The sequence below is a fragment of the Chiloscyllium plagiosum genome, unplaced genomic scaffold (assembly GCF_037043375.1).
Source record: "Chiloscyllium plagiosum isolate Xiang-an unplaced genomic scaffold, Cpla_swu_hap1 HiC_scaffold_9, whole genome shotgun sequence".
Taxonomy (NCBI): domain Eukaryota; kingdom Metazoa; phylum Chordata; class Chondrichthyes; order Orectolobiformes; family Hemiscylliidae; genus Chiloscyllium; species Chiloscyllium plagiosum.
In genome coordinates this window covers 57,580,576-57,606,445 of record NW_028270147.1, presented here as the reverse complement: position 1 = coordinate 57,606,445, position 25,870 = coordinate 57,580,576, and the positions used below count along the sequence as shown (strand labels likewise).

At 40.9% G+C, this 25,870-nt stretch overlaps 1 protein-coding gene across 1 annotated transcript in view; it reads right to left on the bottom strand.

The window, feature by feature from the left end:
• negr1 (neuronal growth regulator 1) overlaps window positions 1-25,870 on the bottom strand; it is a 553,533-nt gene that overhangs the window by 169,184 nt on the left and 358,479 nt on the right. Inside the window, exon 2 of the mRNA XM_043699331.2 lies at window positions 12,082-12,314. Within this exon, the coding sequence (XP_043555266.1) occupies window positions 12,082-12,314 (233 nt within the window). The remainder of the gene's footprint in view (window positions 1-12,081; window positions 12,315-25,870) is intronic.

Below are 25,870 nucleotides of genomic sequence, written 5' to 3'. Positions count from 1 at the left end.
ATAAAAAATACTGATGCATTCACAATTTCAAACTACAAACCATCCTGAGCAATAAATTCGGTATTTATTATCTGTTACCAAGTGTGAAATACAAATTCTAATAACAATTTAAATGATCAGTAACAAAATTCAAGCTTTAGTGGTGGAATTACATATTATGTTGTAAATTTTTATCTCACAAATAGTACACACGAGGGAAACAGTGCAAGAAAAAGAGAAATTCAGGCTACCCAAACATAAATTACACTTAATATAATTATTATACTGGCAAAATTCCTCAATCAACCCTTCACTACATTTATAACCTATGTTAAGAAATGAATTAGTGTAAATGATGGCATTGTTTGAAAGTCAACGAAGGAATTTATCCCTCAGAATTCTGCACTATTGCTTGAACATTTTGCTACTTTGTATTGCACCTACCTAAAGCCACATTCAGGAAGCACAGACAACTGCAGACACAGACGTTATTTGAAGCTTATCAGTAAAATGCTAGTGGCTCCTTTACAGTGTTAGTATTATGACTGGATGTTGGCCGAAGATCCCCAGCTTATTATTGCTCCAGATGGATTACCCCAACTGGGTAAACTCCCAAGGTGTGGAACTGGTTCCCCTTCTTTATTTATCCATCCCTCAGTTGGTCAGAACAAGATTAATTTAAAATAGATCTCTGCCTGGTGGATACCTTTCTCACAGATCAAGTATATTTATGTTTTAAAAGTGAACATTGGAACTGTAGTCAGTAATTTTGCAGATAACACCAAAATTGGAGGCGTAGTGGACAGCGAAGAAAGTTACCCTAGAGTAGAACGGGATCTTGGTCAGATAGGCCAATGGGTCGAGGAGTGGCAGGTGGAGTTTAATTTAGATAAATGTGAGGTCCTGCATTTTGGAAAGGCAAATCAGGGCAGGCCTTCTAAATCTTAATGGTAGGGTCCTGGGGAGTGTTGCTGAACAGAGAGACCTTGGAGTGCAGGTTCATAGCTCCTTGAAAGTGGAGCCGCAGATAGATAGGATAGTGAAGTAGGCTTGCCTTTATTTGTCAGTGCATTGAGTATAGGAGTTGGGAGGTCATGTTGCGGCTGTACAGGACATTGGTTAGGCCAGTTTTGGAATATTGTCTGCAATTCTGGTTTCCCTCCTCTAGGAAGGATGTCGTGAATCTTGCCAGGGCTCACTAGATATTTACAAGAATGTTGCCAGAGTTGGAGGGTTTCAGCTATAGGGATGTTTTCCCTGGAGTGTCAGAGGCTGAGGGGCGACCTTAGAGAGGTTTATAAAATCATTAGGAGCATGGATAGGGTAAATAGACAAGGTCTTTTCCCTGGGTTGGGGGAATCCAGATCTAGAGGGCATAGGTTTAGGGTGAGAGGGGAAAGATTTAAAATGGACCTAAGGGGCAAAATTTTCACACAGAGGGTAGTGCATGTATGGAATGAATACCAGAGGAAGTGGTAGAGGCTGGTGCAATTACAACATTTAAAAGGCATCTGGACAGATATATGCATGGGCCAAGTTCTGGCAAATGGACCAGATTAATTTAGGATATCTGGTCGGCATGGACGAGTTGGACCGAAGGGTCTTTTTCCACGCTATATATCTCTTTGACTGTATAGCCAACAAAACCCGACTTTCCTAAATTAACAGGCATAAGTTTATTAGATACTAAATGCAAAAGGAAATAATGCAACACACACATATTCACTCTCTGTCTCTCTCTCTCACACACACAGATTAGGAATAAGAAATGGGTGCAGAAAAGATAAAAATTAATAAATATATGACTCAGTCTGTATAGGAAGTTCATGAAGAGATGTGAAACATTGATCATTGATTCATCAATTTTGGGATTCCTGGCTTTGCTGTTAGAAAATCCTTCCATTGTCCTATTTCTTTTGGACTGGCTTGCTGGCTAGTTGATTTCTAGCTCTCATCATAAGAGACTCCTTTTATCTGCAATGCAGGGGTACCTAGTGGACAGTTCTTCCACTGTGACTTTCACAGTACACTAGCACTTGAACTCAGGTTATTGAACGTGGATACCTCAGTTGACTAGCAAACCTTCTTCCACTAACACACAGTGACCAGGTTTTAAACCTTTTTTTTGTATTTCCCTGAAAGAGCTAAACACACAAAAAATATTGTCTGCAAGAAATGGCTTTCTGTTGAGAGAAGGGAGGTAGTCAATTCTCTCAGAATCTCTCTTTGTTATGTCTCTCTCTTGGTTTGAAAGTGCCCTAACACAAGATTTGGCCAGACAGCACTAAGTTTGCATCCACAGTCTTTTATTATTTGTAGCAAACCTCTTTTAAAAGACACTTTGCAATTAAAAGTTAAAAACATCCATAGCCATTTGAGTTTCTGATCTGTTTTATGATAGACCACTGGAAAATTGGTCCATTTATGTATGAGCTAGCCAACAAGTGGGATCCATTCGGAATGTGAGATAAAATCTAATGAGGACACAAAAACAGGCCTGCAGTAAAGTTGCACATTTCAGGATCCAAGAGAAATCTTAAAGAGGAACAAAAACTTTCCTCATCCTGCAAGGCCTCCATCAATTCCTCAAATACCTGCAGGTAAGAAGCATGCTCTATCAATTTGTTGATTAAAATTGTAATCAGGGCTCTCACAACTACACTCAGTTTTCAATTTGCATTTTTAAAAATGCTGACCCAATGTTTTAGGGTGTAGACACTGCTCAGCCATATAAATACATGGCTAAAACTGTAGTCAGTTGGCCATAGACTATCTGAAATCCTCACCAGATAATCCATTGCTGTTACTCACATGAGAAATGAGCTGCTGGTTAAGTATTCACCCAGTCTTGGATGGCAATTAGGAATGGGAGGACTGGCTACGAAGGTTATGTCTCTACTGCTAACTCCAGCTTCAATAAATGACTAAGGAGACTGGGAATTGAATCTTGACATTTTCATGTTTTGCATGTGATGCAAATATGAACAAATCCATTGAGGGAATGTCAGAATTCCCCCACTGCTCCAGTACCATGTTAAAGTATTAACAACATTCAGGCCACGGACTGTCAATCATAGGGAACAGCTCACCGAGCATCGCAGCTAGGCTCGCAGGGACTGACCAGACCTCTGAGTCACCACCCATTTCATTTCCCCCAAACACTTCCTTTCCAAAATGACCATCCTTGGCCTCCTCCATTGCCAAAATGAACCACAGCGCAAATTGGAGGAACGACACCTCATCCTTTGCCTGGGCAGCCTACAGTCCGGATGACTCAACATTGAGTTCTCCAATTTCAAATAACCTCCCCCCCATCACTTGACTCTCTTCCCAACCCTCCCCATCTCCCTCCTCCCTGCCATCAACCGGATTCATTCCTCCCGTTGACCAACCAGGTTGTACCCGCTACCTGTCTTTACCTAGCACCACCTCACCATCCTGTCCCAGCCACCCCCTTTATCTTCAGCTCCCTCTACACCCACCCCCAGTCCTGAAGAACATCGACTTCTCCACTTCTTGATGCTATGTGGCTTGCTGTGTTCTTCCAGCCTCTTGCCTGTCTATTTTGGATTCCAGCATCTGCAGTTTTTTTGTCTTTAATCAATTGCAAAAAACAGCATTTCACTTTCCTCAAATGGACTAGTACTTGAAGCAAACATTTATGAATCAGATGTCAACCAAACTTCCAAGAAATTACTGTGGATTCATCCAGTCAAGATGTTCAATTCTGACTGTAAACTAATGATGAGCATTAACAGTTCCACTGGACTATCTTCCAACCCAATATTGAAGTGTATAATCATGCTGAATATTATCAGCCAAATATTATCTTCTCTAACTACTTTTCTTTGCTCAGGGGATGTGCATGTTACTGCCTAGGCCAGTATGTACTGCTGGTCCTTAACTGCCTCTGAGATGGTGATGATGGTGAGCCTCGAACTGCTGGTCTCACTGGGGTGTAGTGACACCCACTGTGCTGGAAGGGAGCTCCAGGATTTGACTCTAGGATATAATAAATTATTATATTTTGCCAGATTATAAAACATGTTTATCCCTGGGTCATATTAAGATGCCAAAATGCATAGGCTGCACTTTAAACCCTGTGCCAAAAAAGACTAACTGTTTTCATGATTTGTTTCCTGCCCTGGACAACTGCCATATCAATAACAGTTCCTAGTACCTCAGTAAAGCTATTGCCTTCCAATAATTACATGATATGCTCATGAAAACTCTCTTTCTACATTGACCAAACCCCCAGCTAAAATCATTGCAGGGATTATTTCTGAATTTACTATTCAAGTCCTTTCAAAGCAGAACTCTAGTTGCTTTCTATGAAAATGCAAACAGCTATGCAATTTTATTTGCCATTCAACAGAAACATTACAACATTATCTTGGAACAGAGACACAGAGGTTCAAAAGAGCTGGCAATACTGTGACATTGATGCCAGATTTCATGCAGTTTAAATCTGTGTTTGAATCATTTTGAATGGATTTAAATAGGAGTGCACTTATAGTCAGGTGAAGTGAATGAGAACAATCAATGCATTTGAATGCAATTTCATTTTGTTTTTTTTAAAAAGAGCTCCAGATGTATTTAACATCAGACTAACACCACAGGAAGATGCAGAATGAAAAACAAGATTTCAATCAATTTTTCCAAGTCACTACTTTTGCCCTCCTGTTGGGGTCATAGATAGAGGTCACCAACTGATATATTCCCATTCTGGAATCACAGCCAGGAGCAAATTGGCCCTTCTATGAATATACAAAAAAATGCTGTGATTCTTTTCAAAGAATTCACAATTATAGTTTAACTTATTTCTATCAGTATGTTTTCTCCTGAACCCTTTTATATATCAAACTTGGTATCCTGCAACAAGTACTTGATTTCAATCATTTTCTCCAGTATTTTGTGCATCATCCATTATAACTCAACACTTCATCTTGGTTTGCCAATAAAAAAATGTCCATTCTCCAGACTAGCTCCAATCAATGCATCTTCCATTTCAATTGGTAAGGACTTTGCTTGCTTGTAGGTAAGAAAGCTTCTTCTGCCAACTATGCTCCATTGCTGACTGCCTTGTGGTGGAGCATTGTGGCATCTTGATGTTTTCAATCTTGTGAATTATCCTACGGCTAATGAAGTTCTACCCTAGTGGTTTAATTAGTTACAACATTAGACAAGAAATTTATTCAAATCAAGGGCATACAGTAAGAATTAATTATTTTGCTTTGTCTTGGTACAGAGAAACTCAGGTGAAAGGATAAGATTGAAAATTTGACACTCCCATTTCCTAAGGCACACCATAACCCATTTACCATTATCTGTTTACTTACTGAACTGCACAAGCTCCCTGTCTGACAACACTTCAATATTAAAATTCTCATCCCTGTTTTCAAATCCTTTTTGGCTTCATCACATCCCAGCTCCGTAACACCTACTGGCCTGACCAAGTCTGGAGATTCGGTGCTCCTCTAATTCTGATATGTCGCCCATCCACAGGTTTAATTGCTGTACCATTCAGCTAAATCTTGAGCTCTGGAATTCTATTCCAAAACTACTTTCTTTTTATTCCTTCATGTGAAGTGGGCAGTGGGGAACCTGCATCTGCTCCCCTTGTCCTTCCTGGTGTTAAATGTCATGCATTTGGAAGATACTGTCGTAGGAGGCCTAAGTGATTACAGTGCACCTTGTAGATAGTACACAATACTGCCACTGTGTGTCGATGATGAAGGGAGGGAACGTTGAAGCAGGTTTTGGGGTGCCAATCAAGTAGAATACTCTAGACTGGACAGTATCAATGTTTTAAAGTGTAATTGGAGATACATTCATCTAGCCAAGAGGACAGTATTCCATCACATTTCGTAATTTTGACATGTGAGAATAAACATTGGGGAATAGAAGGTGAGTTATTTATTGCAGGATTCCTAGCTTCTCAACTGTCCTTGTAGCCAGGGTATTCATAAAGCTAGTCCAGTTCAATTTCTGGTCAATAGTAACCCCAGGATGTTGTGCTTCATGATCTGTTACTCCTTCTTCAAAATGCCCCTTAAGATGTATCTGTTTGAACAAGGTTGACTTAAATACATGGCTTACTGTCAAATTTTATTTCCTAGCAATCCTGTATAATTCCTTGAGATATTTTACCACATTAACAGTGATATACAAACAAAGCAGGAGAGCTGATTGCTACAAACTGGAACAAAAAATACTGAGTAATTACAATAAAGTTAGAATTTATTTATTCATGGGATGTGGACCTTATTGGCTGGGCCAGCACTATCTCTAGTGCCCTTTTAAACGTGATAGTGATCTGCTGCCATTTATGGGGGTGAGATATAAGAACAGTTCTGATGGGGAGTTCAAGGATTTTGACCCAATGACAATAAAGGAACAGCAATATAATTCCAAGTCAGGATGATGTTTGGCTAGTTGGTGGTGCTGTTCTCTTTCATCTGCTGGCCTTGTCCTTCTTGGTGTTAGTGACTGTGCACTCGGAGGGCAGCTGTATAGCACCAGTGCACCCCTCTGGAGGAAGGGTGTCTTTGTCAGAGACAGGCCTCATGGTGGGTGGGGGTGGCAGGGGGTGATGTTAAAGGAAGAAGAAGAGAGAGGCAGGCAAAGGATTCCTCAACCACCACGTGAACCAAAGGCTTGACTCAAATGTAAAACTCTGATTCATAATCTTTAGGGTGTCCTAAATTTGCTTAAATTCAAAGTTACATTTTGGCTTGGTCAGTAGGATTCCACAGCAGAGACGCGGTTATGGTGGACAAGGTTAAATGATGCCTGACTGAGATGGAGTGGATGGTGGAGGAGTAAAGGATGTGCAACATCCACAAAAGAAGGCCAGCAGTGCTCCAGTACTGTTGGAGGCATAGGTATGGGTGGAGGAAATTAGACAGAAATTGAGGCTGAGACTCGACACCTGCATTCCCTTGATGCCATGCAGAAAGGAAGCAGTACTCATGGTCAGATATTCTATTTGCTGACAAATGAGAAGCTGGACAGATTTTAGGGAATGACTGGAAACATCGGAAACTGGAAGACCAGAAACATTTATTTGGGTCGACTTCAAACAGGACTGGCAACTCAAGAACCAGCATTCAGGAGGCATTGTGTGCTATCAGCAGCAGCAGATTGTACTCCAAAGCAGTTGGCAACTCATGGCTCACCAAGGCAGGAGATCAACCCTGGTCCAATGAAGAGTGAAGGAGGGTCTGCCAGGAGCAGCACCAGGCATAGCTAAGAAAAGTAAAGGTGTCAATCTGGTGAAGCTACAACACAGGATTACTTACATAAGAAACAAAGCCAAATCACCCCATACTAGTAGATCAGATGTAAACTCAGCACTTCTGCCACATCCAGCCAGGAACGGTGATGGACAATTAAACAACTCACTGGAGACAATGGTTCCACAAAAACCCCCATCCTCAATAATGGGACAGGTGAAAGTAAGGACTGCAGATGCTGGAGATTAGAGTTGAGAGTGTGGTGTTGGAAAAGCACAGCAGGTCAGGCAGCATCCGAGGAGCAAGAGAGTTGACGTTTCAGGCAAAAGCCCTTTATCAGGAATGAGGCTGTGAGCCGAGGGGGTGGTGAGATAAATGGGAGGAGGTGGGGCTGGGGGGAATGTAGCTGAGAGTGTAGATGGAGGGGGGGGTAAAGGTGATAGGTTGGAGGGGGGTGGAGCAGGTAGGTGGAAAAGAAGATGGACAGGTAGAACAAGTCATGATGGCTGTGCCGAGTTGGAAGGTTGGAACTGGGATAAGGTGGGGGGAGGGGAAATGAGGAAACTGGTGAAATGCACATTGATGCCGTGGGGTTGGAGGGTCTCAAGGCTGTTCTTTCTCCAGGCGTCAGGTGGTTAGGGATTGGCAATGGAGGAGGCCCAGGACCTGCATGTCCTTGGCGGAGTGGGAGGGGGAGTTGAAGTGAGCAGCCATGAGGTGGTAGAATTGGTTGGTGCAGGTGTCCCAGAGATGTTCTCTGAAGCGCTCTGCGAGTAGGCATCCTGTCTCCCCAATGTTGAGGAGACCGCATCAGGAGCAACAGATACAGTAAATGTCAAGTGTGTAAGTGCAGGTAAAACTTTGATAGATGTGGAAGGCTCCTCTGGGGCCTTGGACGGAGGTGAGGGGGCAGGTGTGGGTGGGGTTTTGCAATTCCTGCAGTAGCAGGGGAAGGTGTCGGTAGGGGAGGGTGGGTTGGTGGGGGCCATGGACTTGACGAGGGAGTCGCGGAGGGAATAGTCTTTATGGAAAGTGGATAGAGATGGGGAGGAAAAAATATCGCTGGTGGTGGGGTCGGTCTGTAGGTGGCGTAAATGGCAGAGGATGATGCAATGTATATGGAGGTTTGTGGGGTGGAAGGTGAGGACTGGGGTGGGGGGAGTGGTTCTGTCTTTGCTGTGGTTGGAGAGATGGGGTTCGAGAGCAGAGGTGCGGAACATGGGTGAGATGCGTTGGAGGGTATCATCAACCACATGAGGGGAAATTGTGGTCTTTAAAGAAGGTGGCCATTTGTTCTGTGTTGGAACTCGTCCTCTTGGGAATCGATGCAGCGGAAGCAGAGGAATTGGGAATATGGGATAGCATTTTTATAGGAGGCAGGGTGGGAGGAGGTGTAATCCAGGTAGGTGTGGGAGTCGGTGGGTTGTAGAAGATGTCAGTGTTGAGTCGTGTCACCACTGACAGAGATGGAGAGGTCTAGGAAGGGGAGGAGGTGCCTGAGATGGTCCAGGTGAACTTCAGGTCGGGGTGGTGATGTTGATGAACTGTTCAACCTTCTTGTGGGAGCTTGAGGTGGCGCCAATACAGTCATCAATGAAATGGGGGAAAAGGTGGGGAATGATGCCGGTGTAACTACAGAAGATGGACTGAATCATGTAACCGACAAAGAGACAGGCATAGCTAGGACCCATGCGGGTGTCCATGGCTGCCCCTTTCGTCTGCAGAAAGTGGGAGGATTCAAAGGAGAAATTATTGAGGGTGAGGGCCAGTTCAGCCTAACAAATGAAAGTATCAGTGGAAGGGTACTGATGGGGATGCCAGAAGAGGAAGAAATGGAGGGGTTGGAGACACCCCGTCATGGCGGATAGAGGTGTATAGGGACTGGATGTACATGGTGAAGGTAAGTGTCTGGGACCAGGCAAGCAAAAGTCACAGAAGACGTGGAGAACGTGGGTGGTGTCCCGAAAATATGTGGGGAGTTCCTGGACCCGAGGATAGGACAGTATCAAGGTATGTGGAGATGATGTCGGTGGGGCAGAAGCAGGCCGAGATAACAGGCTGGCTGGGGCAGTCAGGTTTGTGAATCTTCGGTAGGAAGTAGAACCAGGCGGTGTGGGGTTCCTGAACTATGAGGTTGGAAGCTGTGGGAGGGAAATCCTCTGAGGTGTTGAGATTGTATGTGGTCTGGGAGAAGATGGTTTGGTGATCAGAGGTAAGGTCGTGGTTGATGGGACAGTAGGAGGTGGTGTCTTCGAATTGGCACCTGGCTTCAGTGGTGTCGAGGTCGGTGCACCAAACTACCACTGCTCCCACCCCACTCCGTCACCCTTTGTGTACTGGTTTGATGGTGAGGTTGGGATTGGAGCAGAGGGAGTGGAGGGCTGCACGTTGTGAGGGTGTGAGGGGGATGGACAGATTGAGGCGGTCAATGTCTCGACGGCAGTTGGAAATAAAGAGATCGAGGGCAAGTAACAGAACGACAGGGGGTGTGCAGGAGCCGGGAGAAGAGGTCTCAACATATCAGTGCAGAATATAAAGCTGAAGTATTCCCAACAATCATGAGCCAGAAGATTGGAACTCCCTCCCTACTGACATTGAGGGTGTACCTACACCAGATGGACTGCAGCAGTTCAAGACTGCAATCTCAAGTTCAATTAGGGATTAGATTAGACTCCCTGCAGTGTGGAAACAGGCCCATTGGCACAACCAGTCCACACTGACCCTCTGAAGAGCAACCCACCCAGACCCATTTCCCCTCTGACTCATGCACCTAATACTATGGGCAATTTACCATGGCCAATTCACCTGCCCTGCACATATTTGGGTTGTGGGAAGAAACCGGAGCACCCAGAGGAAAACCACACAGACACAGGGAGAATGTGCAAACTCCACACAGACAGTCACCTGAGGCTGGAATCGAACCTGGGACCCTGGTTCTGTGAGGCAGCAGTGCTAACCACTGAGCCACTGTGCCACCCCAGATGATTAATGAATGCTGGCCAAGCCAGTGATGTTGACATCCCATGAGTGAATTATAAATAAAAGCAAGGTACAAGCCTGGATGCCTACTGATATTAATGATTATTGTCAAGACTGAGAGGTGTACTTTGGAAAGCAGGGAAGCAACTTGACCCGAGCATGGGGCTCTATGGTCATGAAGAATCTTCTAGAGGTCCAAGTAATAGATTTTAATCCTGCACCCAAGCAGTAATTGGACCAGTCACATTCTCATACTCATTGGTATACTCATACTCAACGGTACTCGGGGTGACCATCTGTGCAGCTTGCCTCCTGAGAGTAAACAACAGTGACCTGAGTACCTTCTGGAGCTGATAGGGTTTGTGAATTTTTCATTTGAATCCTTCACCCTCTCCCCTCTCAGCTGTACTTTTCCCTCCATCACTGTAGATAGCGTTATCTCCTCTGTCTTACTTCATTCTCATGCTGTGACTATTTGGCTCATACACTATCTCCTTTGATTTTCTTGCTCTGATCTCATTCCCATCTCGATTCTCATGCACAACCTGAGCCTCACACCACCCCTTATTCAATTCACCTGCTTGTTCTTCCTTCCAAATACACCAGTTACCCCATTGTGATCCCCACACTAAATGTGCAGCTCAGACCCTTCTTTCTTCCCATTGTCCCTATCACTGTGATTCTCCCCTCTGCTTTCTATTCCCCAGGATCTTTCCAATGTCTCCAATAAACAAGTTCCATTCCTAATTTTCCTTACCCAGATGACTCTTACCTGACCCTTAGCTGTAATGTTTCCAAATGACTTCAGGCCCCTTTTACACTCTGCCTCACTTAGATTTGCTGACATCTTCCAAAATGGCTGCTTCACTTGGACAGGTTTGTTGACTTGGACAGGCTTCATCCTTATACTGTAAGTGGTTAATAATGACAAGCAAGGCTGCATTTAACAGTCTTTTCATGAGGTGTTTGACTAGGAAAAGCTTCACCCATTACATTGCAAGCCTTTGTGCAAAGAAATGACTTGGTTCTGAGGGAGGCAAGTAACTGTAGAAGTCTATATTCATCAGAGTGGTAATATGGTCATAATTGTGAACATGTTTCTGGCTTTTACCAAACATGATTGCAACTGTAAACATAGTTCCAGTGTTCTGGAGTATGAACAAATTTTCATGACATGCTAATGAATGCCAAACAGGAGGCAGAAAAACCATCCTGCCTGCAAGATTCTGAGCATTTAATAGCAAAAAATGACTCACCAGAGAGAAATTATGCTTTGACTCCTGTCTAATTAGGTTCCCTACCATTTACCCACTCTCCTGAAAGCTCTGGGCCTAAAATGTTTTGCCTCTTGTTTCTAATGCATTTATAGTCTCAGTTCTGTTTTGAATTTTAGCAATGCCATAAAAATTATTTTAAAGTCAATTTGTAGTATTCATCAGTTATGAAAGTGCTACTTAGTGTGAATTTGACCTTGACAGTTTCAGGTTCAAATTCATTCTTTGCTGAATTTGCAAATGTCAGCTCAGTTAGAATTAGTTTTAATGCTCCTGGACTAAAGGGAAAAAAGGTCAGCTTGATCTGATCACGACCCACTCATCACTGCTACATCTTCGAATGAATACAAGTTACGCCTATAAGGTCTCCTTTATAATATCTAAATCATTCAGCAGAATGGCCTCTTGCATCAATATCAGAAGGCATCATTGCCTTTGGAACAAGTCAAAGGAGACTAAAAAAGAATTTGGAGTAAAGTATATTTGTCGGTAATCAATATTATATACTGCTGAAGTAGCTTCCAATTAATAGAAGTGATTCTGTTCCTCTGATTTTGAATCTTGATGAACTCATGCGAAGTTCCCAAAACTTGAAATATTTTCAAATAACTTACCTTGTACTATCAAATGCATTTGTGATGTTTTAGGATTATGCTGGGTCTGGACTGAGCAGGTATATGGGCCATCGTCAGTGATTTCTACTTTCTGAATCTGCAGACTATATTCCCGTTTACCACCTGATGCGATAGACACCCGTGGATCCACGGACCATTTGTCATTCCCTGCAAAAATGATGCTGGACCGGTTCAGCCACGCTCCCTTTGAAGCAGCATCTTCAAGATAGCACCTGTGGACAATCAGAGACAGAAAATATTAGTTTCATATTCATTTCATTTCAAGAAAATACAATTTTATCCCATGATTTTGTTATGCAATTCTTCAAACTGTGTTTTTTTAAATGTTCTTTCTAATTCAGTCAATGTTCCTTGTCAAAGCAATGGTGCTGAACAGGCAGCTAATCTACTAACATCAATTTTCTGCAAGGAAGTCAAAGGTCATTGGGGAAGGCAAGAATTTAGAATTAAGAACACAATGAGATCAGCCATGAATAGCAGAACTGGCTAGAGCAGCTGATTGGCCTACTCCTGCTTCTTATTTATAAGTTTATATGTATGTGCCTGACCAATTGAATTTTATTGCTTAGGTGTTAGAAGGGAAAGCTCAAGGTCTTATCCTCAGGGGTCTGGATTTCTTAACCTTGCAAAATACGTGTTTAACAATTGGTGAAAACCTTGCCCGTCTCATTTAACTGTCAGCTAAAAGAAATCTGCTGGCAATCAGAAAAAAAATCCCATTGCAATGTACTTTTCTTCTTAATATACTGAGCATGCTCAACTAGCCCAATTTTTCATACTGTGAATGCTCTATTGAGAGAAATTGATGAGATGCTCATGATTCATAAGTCCTTTAGGACATCTTTCTGTTCAGCTTTTGTACCCCTTTAGTTAATATTGCTTGAATAATCATAACATATTGTAGTAAAGAACATCGTACGGAGTCTATGGCTGTCCATGGTATTGCATAATCTGTTCGACCTTGTCTACCTTCCACTAAAGAATGGAAGAAATAATTAATATTGTGTTGCTTAAGCACTATGTGTAAAAGTGATTAGACTAATAGAAGTGTGATGAGAGTTGTTACAATAAATGCAACAGACGATTGAAAGCTATGTAGAAATGGGATATTTCTCTTCAGCTCTAATATCTTGGTTCGGAAGATAATCAGCGCTGAAAATGTGTTGCTGGAAAAGCACAGCTGGTCAGGCAGCATCCAAGGAGCAGGAGAATCGACGTTTCAGGCATGAGCCCTTCTTCAGGAACGTCGATTCTCCTGCTCCTTGGATGCTGCCTGACCTGCTGCGCTTTTCCAGCAACACATTTTCAGCTCTGATCTCCAGCATCTGCAGTCCTCACTTTCTCCTCAGAAGATAATCAATCAAGTATGTGTAATGTAGAACATACGATTAATAAGGTTTTTGGCAGTTTTGCTTGATTTACTTTTGGGGATGGGGGGTTGAGAAGAAACTTAGCAAGATCTTTCTGCAGAAGATGGAATAGCTGGATGAAATCCACAATAGAGGAATGAATTGACTGGAAGTATTATCAACTTATTACAGAACCCACACCCTGATTTAATTACATTGAATAAAACAGTCTACAATCCATATTTCCCTGACTGGTACATTTGGAAAGTGCTGCACTGCACCAAGACCATTGGAATAAGGAAATGTCCATTTTTTATGTCCTTGCAATTTTAATAACAGAAACTGAGGTTTTGGTCAAGAAAAAGAAGGATGCATAGGTCAGGTATTGACAGCAGGGGTCGAGTGAATCCGTAGATGAAGATAAAAGCAGTAAAAGTATACTTAAGAGGGAAATCAGGAGGGCAAAAAGGGGACATGAGATAGATTTGGCAAGTAGGGTTAAGGAGAATCAAAGAGACTCTACAAATGCATCAAGGACAAAAGAGTAACTAGGGAGAGAATAGGACTCTTTAAAGATCAGCAAGGATACCTATGTGTGGAACTGCAGGAGATGAGGGACATACTAAATGAGTATTTTGCAACAGTGTTTATTGTGGAGAAGCATATGGAAGCTACAGAACTTGGGGAAATAAATAGTGACATCTTGAAAAATATCCATAGTACAGAGGAAGTGGTACTGGATGTCTTAATATGCATAAAGGTCAACAAATCCCCGGGACCATAGCCACAGATGAGGTGCTGGAAGACTGTATGTTGGCTAATGTTGCGCCACTATTTAAGAAAGGTGGTAAGCAAAAGCCAGGGAACTATAGACCGCTGAGCCTGACATCAATGGTAGGCAAGTTGTTGAAGGGGTTTCTGACGGACAGGATTTATATGTTTTTGGAAAGGCAAGGATTGATTAGGGATAGTCAGCATGGATTTGTACGTGGGAAATCGTGTCTCACTAACTTGAGTTTTTTGAAGAAGTAAGGAAGAGGATTGATGAAGGTAGAGCAGTGGATGTGATCTATTTTGGACTTAAGTAAGGTGTTTGACAAGGTTCTGCATGGTAGACTGTTTAGCAAGTATGATCATATGGAAAACAGGGAGAACTAGCCATTTGGATACAGAACTGGCAGACAGAGGGTGGTGGAGGAGGATTGCTTTTCAGACTAGAGGCCTGTGACCAGCATTGTGCCAGAAGGATCAATGCTAGATCCACTGCTTTTTGTCATTTATATAAATGATTGGATGCGAACATAAGAAGTATAGTTAGGAAGTTTACACATGACATCAAAGTTGGCAGTGTAGTGGACAGCCAAGAAGGTTATCTCAGAGTACAATGGGACCTTGATCAGATGGTCCAATGGGCCAAGGAGTGGCAGACGGAGTTGAATTTAGATAAATGTGAGAAAGCAAATTAGGGCAGGACATATACACTTAATGGTAAGGTCCTGCGGAGTGTTGTTGAACAAAGAGACCTTGGAGTGCAGGTTCATAGTTCTTTCAAAGTAGAGTCACAGAGAGACAGGATAGTGAAGAAAGCATTTGGTATGCTTGCCTTTATTGGTCAGTGCATTCAGTACAGAAGTTGGGAGGTCATGCCGTGACTGTACAGGACATTAGTTAGGCCACTTTTGGAATACTCCTATAGGAAGAATGTTGTGAAACTTGAAAGAGTTCTGAAAAGATTTACAAGGATGTTGCCAGGGACGGAGGGTTTGATCTTTAGGGAGAGGCTGAATAGGTTGGAGATATCTATCCTGGAGCATCAGAGGCTGAGGGGTGACCTTATAGAGTTTATAAAATCATGAGGGGCATGGATAGGATAAATTGACATGGTCTTTTCCCTGGAGTGGGGGAGTCCTGAACTAGAAGGCATAGGTTTAAAATGAGAGGGGAAAGACTTAAAAGGGACTTAAGGGGAAATGTTTTCACACAGAGGGTGGTGCATGTATGGAATGAGCTGCCAGAGGAAATGCTGGTGGCTGATACAATTACAACATTTAAAAAGCATATGGATGGGTCTTTGAATAGGAAAGGTTTAGAGAGATATGGACCAAATGCTGACAAATGGGACTGAATTGTTTTAGGATATCTGGTCAGCATGGATAAATTGGACCGAAGGGTCTGTTTCCATGCTGGACAGCTCTATGACTCTAAGTAATCACCTTAATTTAAATAACATCTCCTTAATATGTCTCAGATTGAGCTGCCACTGATAAATATGTACAGCATGGAAACAAATCCTTCGGTCCAACTCATGAATGCTGACCAGATATCCTAATCTAGTCCCACTTGCCAGCATTTGATGTTTGTTATTAAATGTAATCTTATGTAGGTAAATGCAGAGCACAATTTTCACCAAGTCAGATTATCTGATCATATTGGGAATATGGTGTGAGGAGCACAGGGCATGCACTAAATCCTGGAAGGTGTAAGTAGCTGCAGGTAAGAAACTGGTTCATGTACAAGGCATCGTCAGCATTGTTACATGTGACACAGTTCTAGCCTATACTTCTCCTCGCTATGGTGATCACCTGAGCCATCTACCACTTTATCTCGAGGTTGAAAATCAACTGTATTCTTAGAGACATGATGCTCAAGCCTCTACATAGAGGGGGAGAAAACGTACCCAAAGTCATTCTCATCCTGATGGCCCCAGTCGCATTGACTTATACATGGACATTCAATGTGCAATCACCACACTGAGGTTCTACCTGTCTATCTCTGGTGGATCTGGTCACATTGCAACAGAATACTCCAAGACCATGCCATACCTTATTGGAGACATTTATGCAAAAATACCTTTGACTACAAGTAGTCAGCACAATGCCCTGGCAACCATGTGGAAAACAGAGATGGCAGACCTTGTCACTGAATTCCATGAGCAGATTGTCAAAGTCATTTGGCATTTGCCAGAACTTACAGAAAAGCACCAAGATACAGTTTGCTTGCTAGTAAAACAACACCCTTCCTGCCAGATACTTCCTACAATCCTAGAATCTCAAACCCTCCTCATGTTGTCCTCAAGGTGGCTTTAATAAGGCAACTATGATTGTTGTCCGCTCCCTTGAGGAATGTGTTTTTGGAAAGAAATTCTGAAAAGAGATGCAGTGGTTTTTGTTGAGGTTTCTCTAAAGCAGCTCCATGACATGGGACTCTATGTTCCAAGGGCAGATTCCAGGGATGCAGTCCAAGACAAAAATCAACTGCGGTTATGGGACTATCAACTTGGTGAAAATTTGCCTCTGGTCTGTTTGAAACTATTGGTCTTCCAGTGCAAAGAATTATTCTTGACTAAGTGTTGAAACTGGCTGAGGGATATCCTAAAGCTTGGGTCAGATATTGCTGTGTCGCAAAGGGGAAAAACTGCTTTCTAAAGGTCCTTTCGCCATAGTACACCATTGTGCAGGAAACTGTTGAGCCTCTCAGACTGTGAGTCACACATGGAATGTACACTCTGAACATGATGAGTATTGACATTTTATTGAGACATTTTAAAGTAGAAAACAATGTGTAGAGAAAAGTTTATTACTGTTACACTTGCTGAAATGTTGAACTTGAAATGTTTTGCCCTTAGGAGATATGATTGACATGAAATGCATGTTGTAAGTAAAAAGAGTTACAATTGTATGGAGACAACCAAGAATGAAACATGATATATGAAGATAAGTTTAACACTGTTGCAATTTTCAATTGGAAATAGTTTGTAATGTACTTTTTCCCCAATTTTTATTATAAATATGTAAAAGATCAAATAATAACAGTCATGTTGTATTCATAACTTCAAACATTGTGTGTATACCCATGAAAACTTCTGGAACAGTCTTTATTAAATAAAAAGGGCCGTCAAGGTGGTTATGATGTTTCTCAAGAGTCACGTGACCTTTGCTTAGTCAACACAGGCAATCTTAAGCATTCAGCAAGTTTGAAATGAGTAGTCTAGAATGCCATCATTCTCCTGAACTTTTTTAAATTACTCAATTTGGGGATGTGGGTGTCACTGTCATTTTTGCCCATCTTAGGGAATGTGATGGTGAGCCGTCTTTTTGAACTATTGCAGTCCATTTAAAATGGACATATCAGGATGAATGTTATCTGTCGGATATACAGACAGTAAATCCCTAGCATTCTCATTTCCAAGAGCAATGCATCACTAAGAAGAGCTGAAAAGATCAGTTAACCACAAATGAGTGCAAACAGCCATAATCTTTTTTAAAACATTGGCTTTTTAGCTTTAAGCCATTCTGGATGGACAATGGCCATTGATCATTTATCTGAAACTTGCTTCTGATATTGAAGTTCTGTATTATTCTAATGTAGAAGACATAAAAAAGACAACAGCTGCAGAAGAAACATGTTCTAACTTTGTCTTTTAAGGACTTGGTGACTGTGAAGTCTTTAAAAATGCCCAGAGCCTGATTTCTAACTCCAAATCTGTTCTCATGTGGTAGTCCCACAGAACAAGGATGACACTTGCTCAGGACAAAAATAAAATCCTTGAGTGGAGTTTTTTTTTAACATGAGGAGTTACCATTCAGTTCTAGTTGATCAGGTCCCTCGTCTTCTCAAATCTGGATCTCCATATGAAAATCACTACTCACCCTGACATCATTAGGTAACAGAACATCAAAGAGGTCAACCATTTGTCACACCTAGAATGCATAATTTCAAGGACAGTAATACAGAAAATGTAGAGATCAAAATCACACTAGAATTGGTAAAGCAGTTTTGGTTTTTCTGTGACTCCAACAAGTGTGGGCATCAAACACCAACAACGATAAAGCTGCAACTTTTCATGTCCATTGTTGTTCCCAGTGAGACATGAAAAAGGACATCAAGCAGTTATTTGAAGTCACTTGCCCTCTCCCCAAGGTTCTTCTTTCCTCAGTTAAATCACCAGTTTTCCAGTCTAGGAACAAGAGTTGCAAGTAGAATGCGCTAAATAAAGTAAATTTATGGCCACTTATACATTGAAATTGATGAAACATTTGCCATGGCATTATCTCATTTTAAGTGAACTCTAAGTCATTTGTGGAATAGTTTTCTGATAACTGTATGAACCAGATTAACCCAGGAAATTACGTACACTTTTTAAACAAATTCTGGAGGTCAATGCAATTTTGTGTGTGTGTCATGTGTCATAATGCAGACTGTGAATTATATACATACAGGCTTTGACATATTCAATTATAGAATACAATTTAGTTCACATTTGTTAAGAGAACTGTATTCTGTCAAAGACGGCCAAGAATTATATATGGAACAGCGACAAATCTCATAAATCATGTGTATCAATATCAGTGACTGGTAAAATGTCAGATTATTAACATATTGCAGTTAAGTAAAAATCACAATTTCAAAGCTGGCCTTTTCCATTATTATATTCTCAGTATTTCATCTTGCAAGGATAATTTGCAACATACATTTCTAAAAGCACTTAACAGACACACAAGAGCCCCATTGACAAAGCACTGGGCCTGTTTCAATGGCCTCAGTTAATAGTTGAGGCTTTATCTGTGCATCTGTGAACATCTCATTCTATTTTAATTTGTAAAAGAGAGCATCACTCAAATTAAAACCATGTCATCTTTGATGAAAGGTATTAACTGCGAGATTAACCTATCATTTTCTCTCTTTCAGTTAATGGACTGAGGTGTTCATATATTTCCACATCATCACTACAACTGCCTATTTCCACTTACATAAGAATCAACTGACTCCATCCCTGCATCATGCAGCTATTGTTGAAGAACTCATTGACATTTCTTTCCCCCTATAATAACTGTAAGGTCGTCAGCCAGGTGGACCTCATACAACATAAGTTCCTTGATTGGGGCTGTTAATCTGGTCCAATCAGGGAACCTTGACTGACAGACAGAAACAGGAGTGTCAGAGGTTCTGTTCACTCTGAGATCTGGATCAATGTCAAGGACTCGCCACATATAAATAAAGGGTGACTTGGTGATGGGATACCAGCCTCTGTGAAGTCATTTCAACTTGCTCTCTGCTTCACTATTACAATTCATCATGGCTGACTTCCCAGTTTCTCGAGTCCTTACTGGCTCAAGTTCTGTTCACTCATCACTGGTGTCACTGACCTATATATTGGTTGCTTGGTAAGAGATACTTCAAATTTAAAATTTTCACTTTTCTTTTTAATTCTCTTCATGGTCTCACTAGTCAGTATCTCTGTAATAACCTCCAGTCTCTCCATGGTCTCACCAGTCAGTATCTCTGTAATAGTGTCCAGATTCTCCATGGTTTCACCAGTCAGTATCTCTGTAATGGCCTCCAGTCTCTCCATGGTCTCACCAGTCAGTATCCCTGTAAAGTCTCCAGACTCTCCATGGTCTCATGAGTCAGTATCTCTGTAATGGTCTCCAGTCTCATAACCTTCCAAGTTACCTGCACTCCTTTAGTTCTGACTTCATCCCCATTTGTGAATTTAATTGTTCCATCAATCGTAGCTATGCCTTCAGTTGAGAAGGCTTTAATGTTTCAAATTCTCTTTCTAAACCTCTTGGCCTATTCATTCTCTTTCTCCTTTAAGAATCTCTTTACAACCTAGCTTTGTTACCAGGTTTTTGATCAGGTTAATAGAACTAAATGGCTCAATATCAAACTTTGTTTTAAAATGCTGCTGTGAAGTGTCACGTGACCTTTTGTTTCATGAAAAGGTGTTATATATAAAAAGTTATAAGTATTTTTGTTGTCTCTCCTGCTTTGCACTAATTTTCTTGTTATTTTTGCTTTCTAGCATCTTCAGTATACGAGCTATGAGAAATGCCATATTACACCTTTGCTTTTCAACAGCTGACATCTCTCCCTGTTATTTGTTGTTCTTCTGCTTCACACTTTTAAATCACTAGTTAGAAAGGTCACTGGTCTGAATTTAACAGGATCTCTGCCTTGAATAGCTAACTCAGGATGTGCCAAGGATCAAGCTGAGATCTTTGTGGTCCTTAAACTTCAATCTTTCACGTGGTTATTTACCTTTCCATTCTGCTGTTTTGACAATGAAGGAAGATTTGATTTTTTCCTGATTCATTCACAGATGTGAGCAATGTTGGCAGCATTTATTGCTCATCCCTAATTACTCAGAAGACAGTTCAGAGTCACCCGGAATAGTATTTTGTCTATATACAATTAAATAATATTAATGAATGCTTTGCGAATACGCTTCGTAAATAAACCAAGATAAGTTAATCTCATTATCTTGTTTTGATTTTCTGTCTTTGCTGCTCACACTTGCAAGTCCAAAGGATGTCCTTGCTCTGCTGCAAACTCCAATACGTTATTTCCATATTGAGTGGCTGTCCTGTTTGAAGGTGTTGTACAATATAAAAAGCATGAACCACAATTTGAATAACAGTCTTTCAAATCTGCAGCAGTTTGTATTGGATATTAATGCAGAAATTATTTCAAGCTATTTTTGGATAGGATATCATGAGAATAGACTACTTTAATGCCAGAGTCTCATCCATATCATGGTCTGATCTCCTGTAGAGATCATTCAGAAACTGCACATGGATACGTGGGAATGGCTTTTTGGTTAAAACCCCATTTGTGGGAAACAGTGTCTGGCAGTGTTCTCCCAGAATTGACTACTTAGTGGCAGGTTCATTTAAGGACAAGAAAGAATGGGGATACAGGGTCTCATTTGTGGAAGGTCAATTGAAGGCACTTTAGTATGAAGGAGAGAACCTGCTCTTGAGGGAAAGGAGAAAGAGGGTGTCTTTATCAAGGTGACCTATATCTAACATCAAATGCAAGGTTATCATCGCTGTGAAGGAGTCTGGTCCAGAAAAGTGCCTGAAGCTGTGTCCAGGTAAGTAGGGAGTCTGCAACACCTGCTTTTCCCAGGTCTACCACTAGTGGGCTACCTACATCTAGGTCGCCTCATGCCCGATGCCTCAGGGGTCCTGTAAGCCATTTCGAACATAACAGCTAACGTCTGACAATGAGCCTTTAATATTTATCTGACATTATTAGCTACTTGTGACCTCAGACAGGTAGCTTTACCAAACTTCATCCCGCCTTGAGAAAGTTCACCAAGAAGCAGGATGTTGCTAACAAATTGGCACAGCTAACCGTGCAAACTTTCATACACAGCCAAGTCCAGACTCACATCCGTCATGCTGCATGTTGGATGTGGTAGGTTCAGAGTTTGGGGCCATTTCACAGGATCTCATTTTTTAGAAGTAAGGTTCAAGCAGCAGCCTGAGATATGCAAATTCTAGGTTTTATTCTGGGACCTAGAGAAACATGCCTGGCTCTCCTGGTTTCAATAAAGGAAACAGAAAACATACTTTTCTTCAGACTTTAATTTTCATTGTATAACCTGATCTGTTGCAGGTGAAAGCCAAGGAACTGTAACTTTCCTGCTCAGGCAGAAAATAAAATGGCAATCAGATTTCAGTGACATTATTGGGAGGCAATATTCAAATGTAGAGAAAAACTTGTTGCTTTTGGTTTGATATCCTTGACACTTTCCCAAAAGAGCTGGTTAAAATTACAAAAAGGTGAAAACTTGATGGATTTACCCTTTTCTGCATGGTATAACAGGAAAAATATTGACTTTCAAATTAGACGCAGGCTATATTTAAAATACTTTAAAGCCAAAATGTTTGGATTTCAGTAAGAACCATGTTAAACAGATGCTGAAAAGCCTTGGACAAGATTGAAAAGGTAGGAAAGGTCTTAAGTCATGAGAACAAAATAATCTTTTATGTGGGAATAACAGAACTTTGATGCATTTTTTTCCACCATTTCCTGAGTGTCTCCAGAAGCATATTTAGTTTTCCACATGAATCTATGTATTTTTGTCTGCTTCAAGGATCAATCTTTATAACTCATTCTATGAGTCTATTAACCTGCTACTCAAATTTTCAATGTGCATTTTCTGGTATTTGCATCCATAGCATAACAAACAAAGTACCTTAATCAACTTTTGAAATCCCCTTCATAAATGTTGATAATTGCCTTGAACTCAATGAAGATTCATCTTTTTGATACTATATCCCAATGTTTTCATTGTATGCATTTCTGGTAGCTGCTGTTATCTTCATCAAATAAACTTGATCCATATAAAATTACTAATATTATCATGCTAGCATTTCACCAAAACTGAATCAATTCTACTGTAAGTCACTTTGTAGCTCTCCTCATATACAAAGTTATTGCTTTTCTTGGTAACATTCATCATCTTTAGACACAGTGACATAATTCTCTATTATATAGCCACTTTGAATTTGGAACCTGCCACTAATAACATGCACTTTTTCTTCATTATTGCTTTATTAGATCCTCTTGTTCCATAATTATTCTTCATTAGCAGATAATATAATATACTATTATTGTGCACTGGGATAGTATTTTGTCTATATACTATTAAATAATATTAATGAATGCTTTGCAAATAAGCTTCATAAATAAACCAAGATAAGTTAATCTCATTATCTTGCTTTGATTTTCTGTCTTTGCTGCTCACACTTGCAAGTCCAAAGGATGTCCTTGCTCTGCTGCAAACTCCAATATGCTATTTCCATATTGAGTGGCTGTCCCGTTTGTAGATGTTGTACAATATAAAAAGCATGAACCACAATTTGAATAACAGTCTGTCAAATCTGCAGCAGTTTGTATTGGATATTAATGCAGAAATTATTTCAAGTTATTTTTGGATTGGATATCGTTTTGTAACTAGTTTCATCAAAACCTTTATTTATTGAGTAGCTTTTGGTAATTGAAGAAATATTCCTGTACTTTCAAATATTTAAATGTAAGTTGCTTCTTTTGCTAACAATGAAATTTAAGGTTAGAGTTAGTTTGGACAATGCACATCCTCAGGAGCTAGCATTTCAATATCGGTATATTTGAAGTATGAGCTCTGTGGCCAGGAACAGTCACTCTCACTTTCAATGACCTACAATTGTTTTGCTCCATCAGTAATAACTGGTATTTAATTTTCATGTTCAATGCATAATTATGTCCCTAAAACATTTTACAGAGGCATAAAACCATGGTCACCAAATCAGGAGATATTAGGACAGCAAACAACACCCATGGGAAAAAAATAGAATATTATGTTGCTTGGAGGGGTACGTTCAAGTGATGGTGTTTCCATGTAGCTTCTGTTTTCCTAGGTGCTAAATATTGGAGAGTTTAGAACATAGAACAGTACAGCACAGGAACATGCCAAATTAAACTATTCCTTTCTGTCTGCCCTTGGTCCATATACCTCCATTCCTTGCATGGAAAGTGCATCTTGTAGAAGGTACACAATGATGTCACTATGTATCAGTGGTGCAGGGTAGAATGTTGAAGGTGGTGGATCTGCTGTCGATCAGATGGTCTGCTTTGTCCTAGAAGCTGTCAAGTTTGGAGGCAAGCACAGAGAATTCCATCACACATGGAATTTATAATAGTGATGAGGCTATGTAAGATTTGGAATTGAGTTACTTGCTGTAGAATTCCCAACCTCTGACCTGCTCTTGTAGCCACAGTATTTATCTGGCTGATCCAGAAAAAGTCTGGTCAATTTTAACCCCTGGAATATTGATAATCAGGGATTTAGGGTAATGCCATTGAAAGTACAGCAAAGATGGTCATTATCTGGTTCTTGGGTGATGTGAATATTACTTCCTAATTATTAGTCCAAGCCTGGACATTTGAGGTTTTTTTGGGAAATAAACGGACTCCTTCACAATCTGATTACACAAGTAATGCTGAATATTGTGCAATTATCTGTAAACATCCACCTTCTGGTTTAGTGAGGGAAGATCACTTATGAAGCAGATGGCTGGGCCTAGAACTACCCTGAGGAAATAATACTGTGATGACCTGGATCTGAAATGATTCTTCCAAAAAACCATACTATCTTCCATTGCATGAGGTATTACTCCTGTTCTGCTGGGGATCCTTGTTTCAAGGCCTGACTAATGTTATCTTGTTGTCAAGGACAGTCACTCTCACCAAACCTGTTGAGTTCAGCTGTTTGTCCACATTTGAACCAAACCTGTGATGAGGTCAGGAACTGAGGCGACCTTGCAGAATCTAAAGTGAGTGGGCCAGATAGCAGATTATTGCTGAGTAAGTGCACTATCAACACTTTCCATCATGTTGCTGATGATTGAGAACAGACTAAAAGGGATGGCAAATATTGGGTTAGATTTTTCCATGATTTTGTGAAGAAGACTTGCCAGTTCAATTTTCCATATTGTTGGCCATATGCTAGAATAGATTCTGGCTAAAGACTGGCTAGTTCTAGAACACAACGTCAAAATATTGGCAGAGCCCATTCTTTGTAGTTGAAACTGTGTTGCTGGAAAAGTGCAGCAGGTCAGGCAGCATCCCAGGAACAGGAGAATCGACGTTTCGGGCATAAGCCCTTCTTCAGCCCGAAACGTTGATTCTCCTGTTCCTTGGATGCTGCCTGACCTGCTGCGCTTTTCCAGCAACATATTTTCAGCTCTGATCTCCAGCATTTGCAGTCCTCACTTTCTCCTCCCATTCTTTGTAGTGTACAGTGCCTTCAGTCATTTCTTCATAGCACGTGAACTGAATCACATTGTTTGAAAATGATGATGCTAGTGAACTCATCAGGAGGTCAAGATGGTTAATCCACTCAGAACTTCTGATTGAAGATGGTTGCAAATAACTCAACCTTATTGTTATATTGATGTGCTGGGCTCTCCCACTGCTGAAGGTAGGGATCTTCTCCTGTTAGTTGTTCAATTGTCTACCATCACTTACAACCAGATATGCAGAACTGCAAAACTAGGATATGATCTATTAGTTTTGGAATTACTTAGCCCTGTCCATTACATACAGTTTCTGCTGTTTGGCACACAAATAATCCTGCATTGTAGTTTCACTGGACTGATGCAGGTACGCCTGATGCTACACTTTGCATGTCCTCCTGCAATCTTCATTGAACTAGAATTGATCTTGATTTGATGATAATATTAGAGTTTGGAGATATGCCAGACCATGAGTTTATAGAATATATTTGAATACAATTCTGCTGATGCTGACAGCTCACATTTACCTCACAATGTCATTTTGACTTGCCAAGTCTTTTCAAAATCAACTCTATTTAGCTTTATCTAAAATTTACTTGAAACTTGCTGCCTATACACAGAATGAAGTCCTATTCCTAAACAACTCAGTCCTTGAAAATGTACCTTGACTTCTCATTCACCTAAATGATTAAATTTGAAATTGCCTGGAATGTACATTTCTTCTTGGCTTCACAGCTTACATTTTCTACAACACCCTATAATTTACACATTCGTACTCCCACAACAGCTCGATCAATGCCACCCTCCATGGTCATACATTCTCCATTCTTAGAGTCATAGAGTTATATAGCA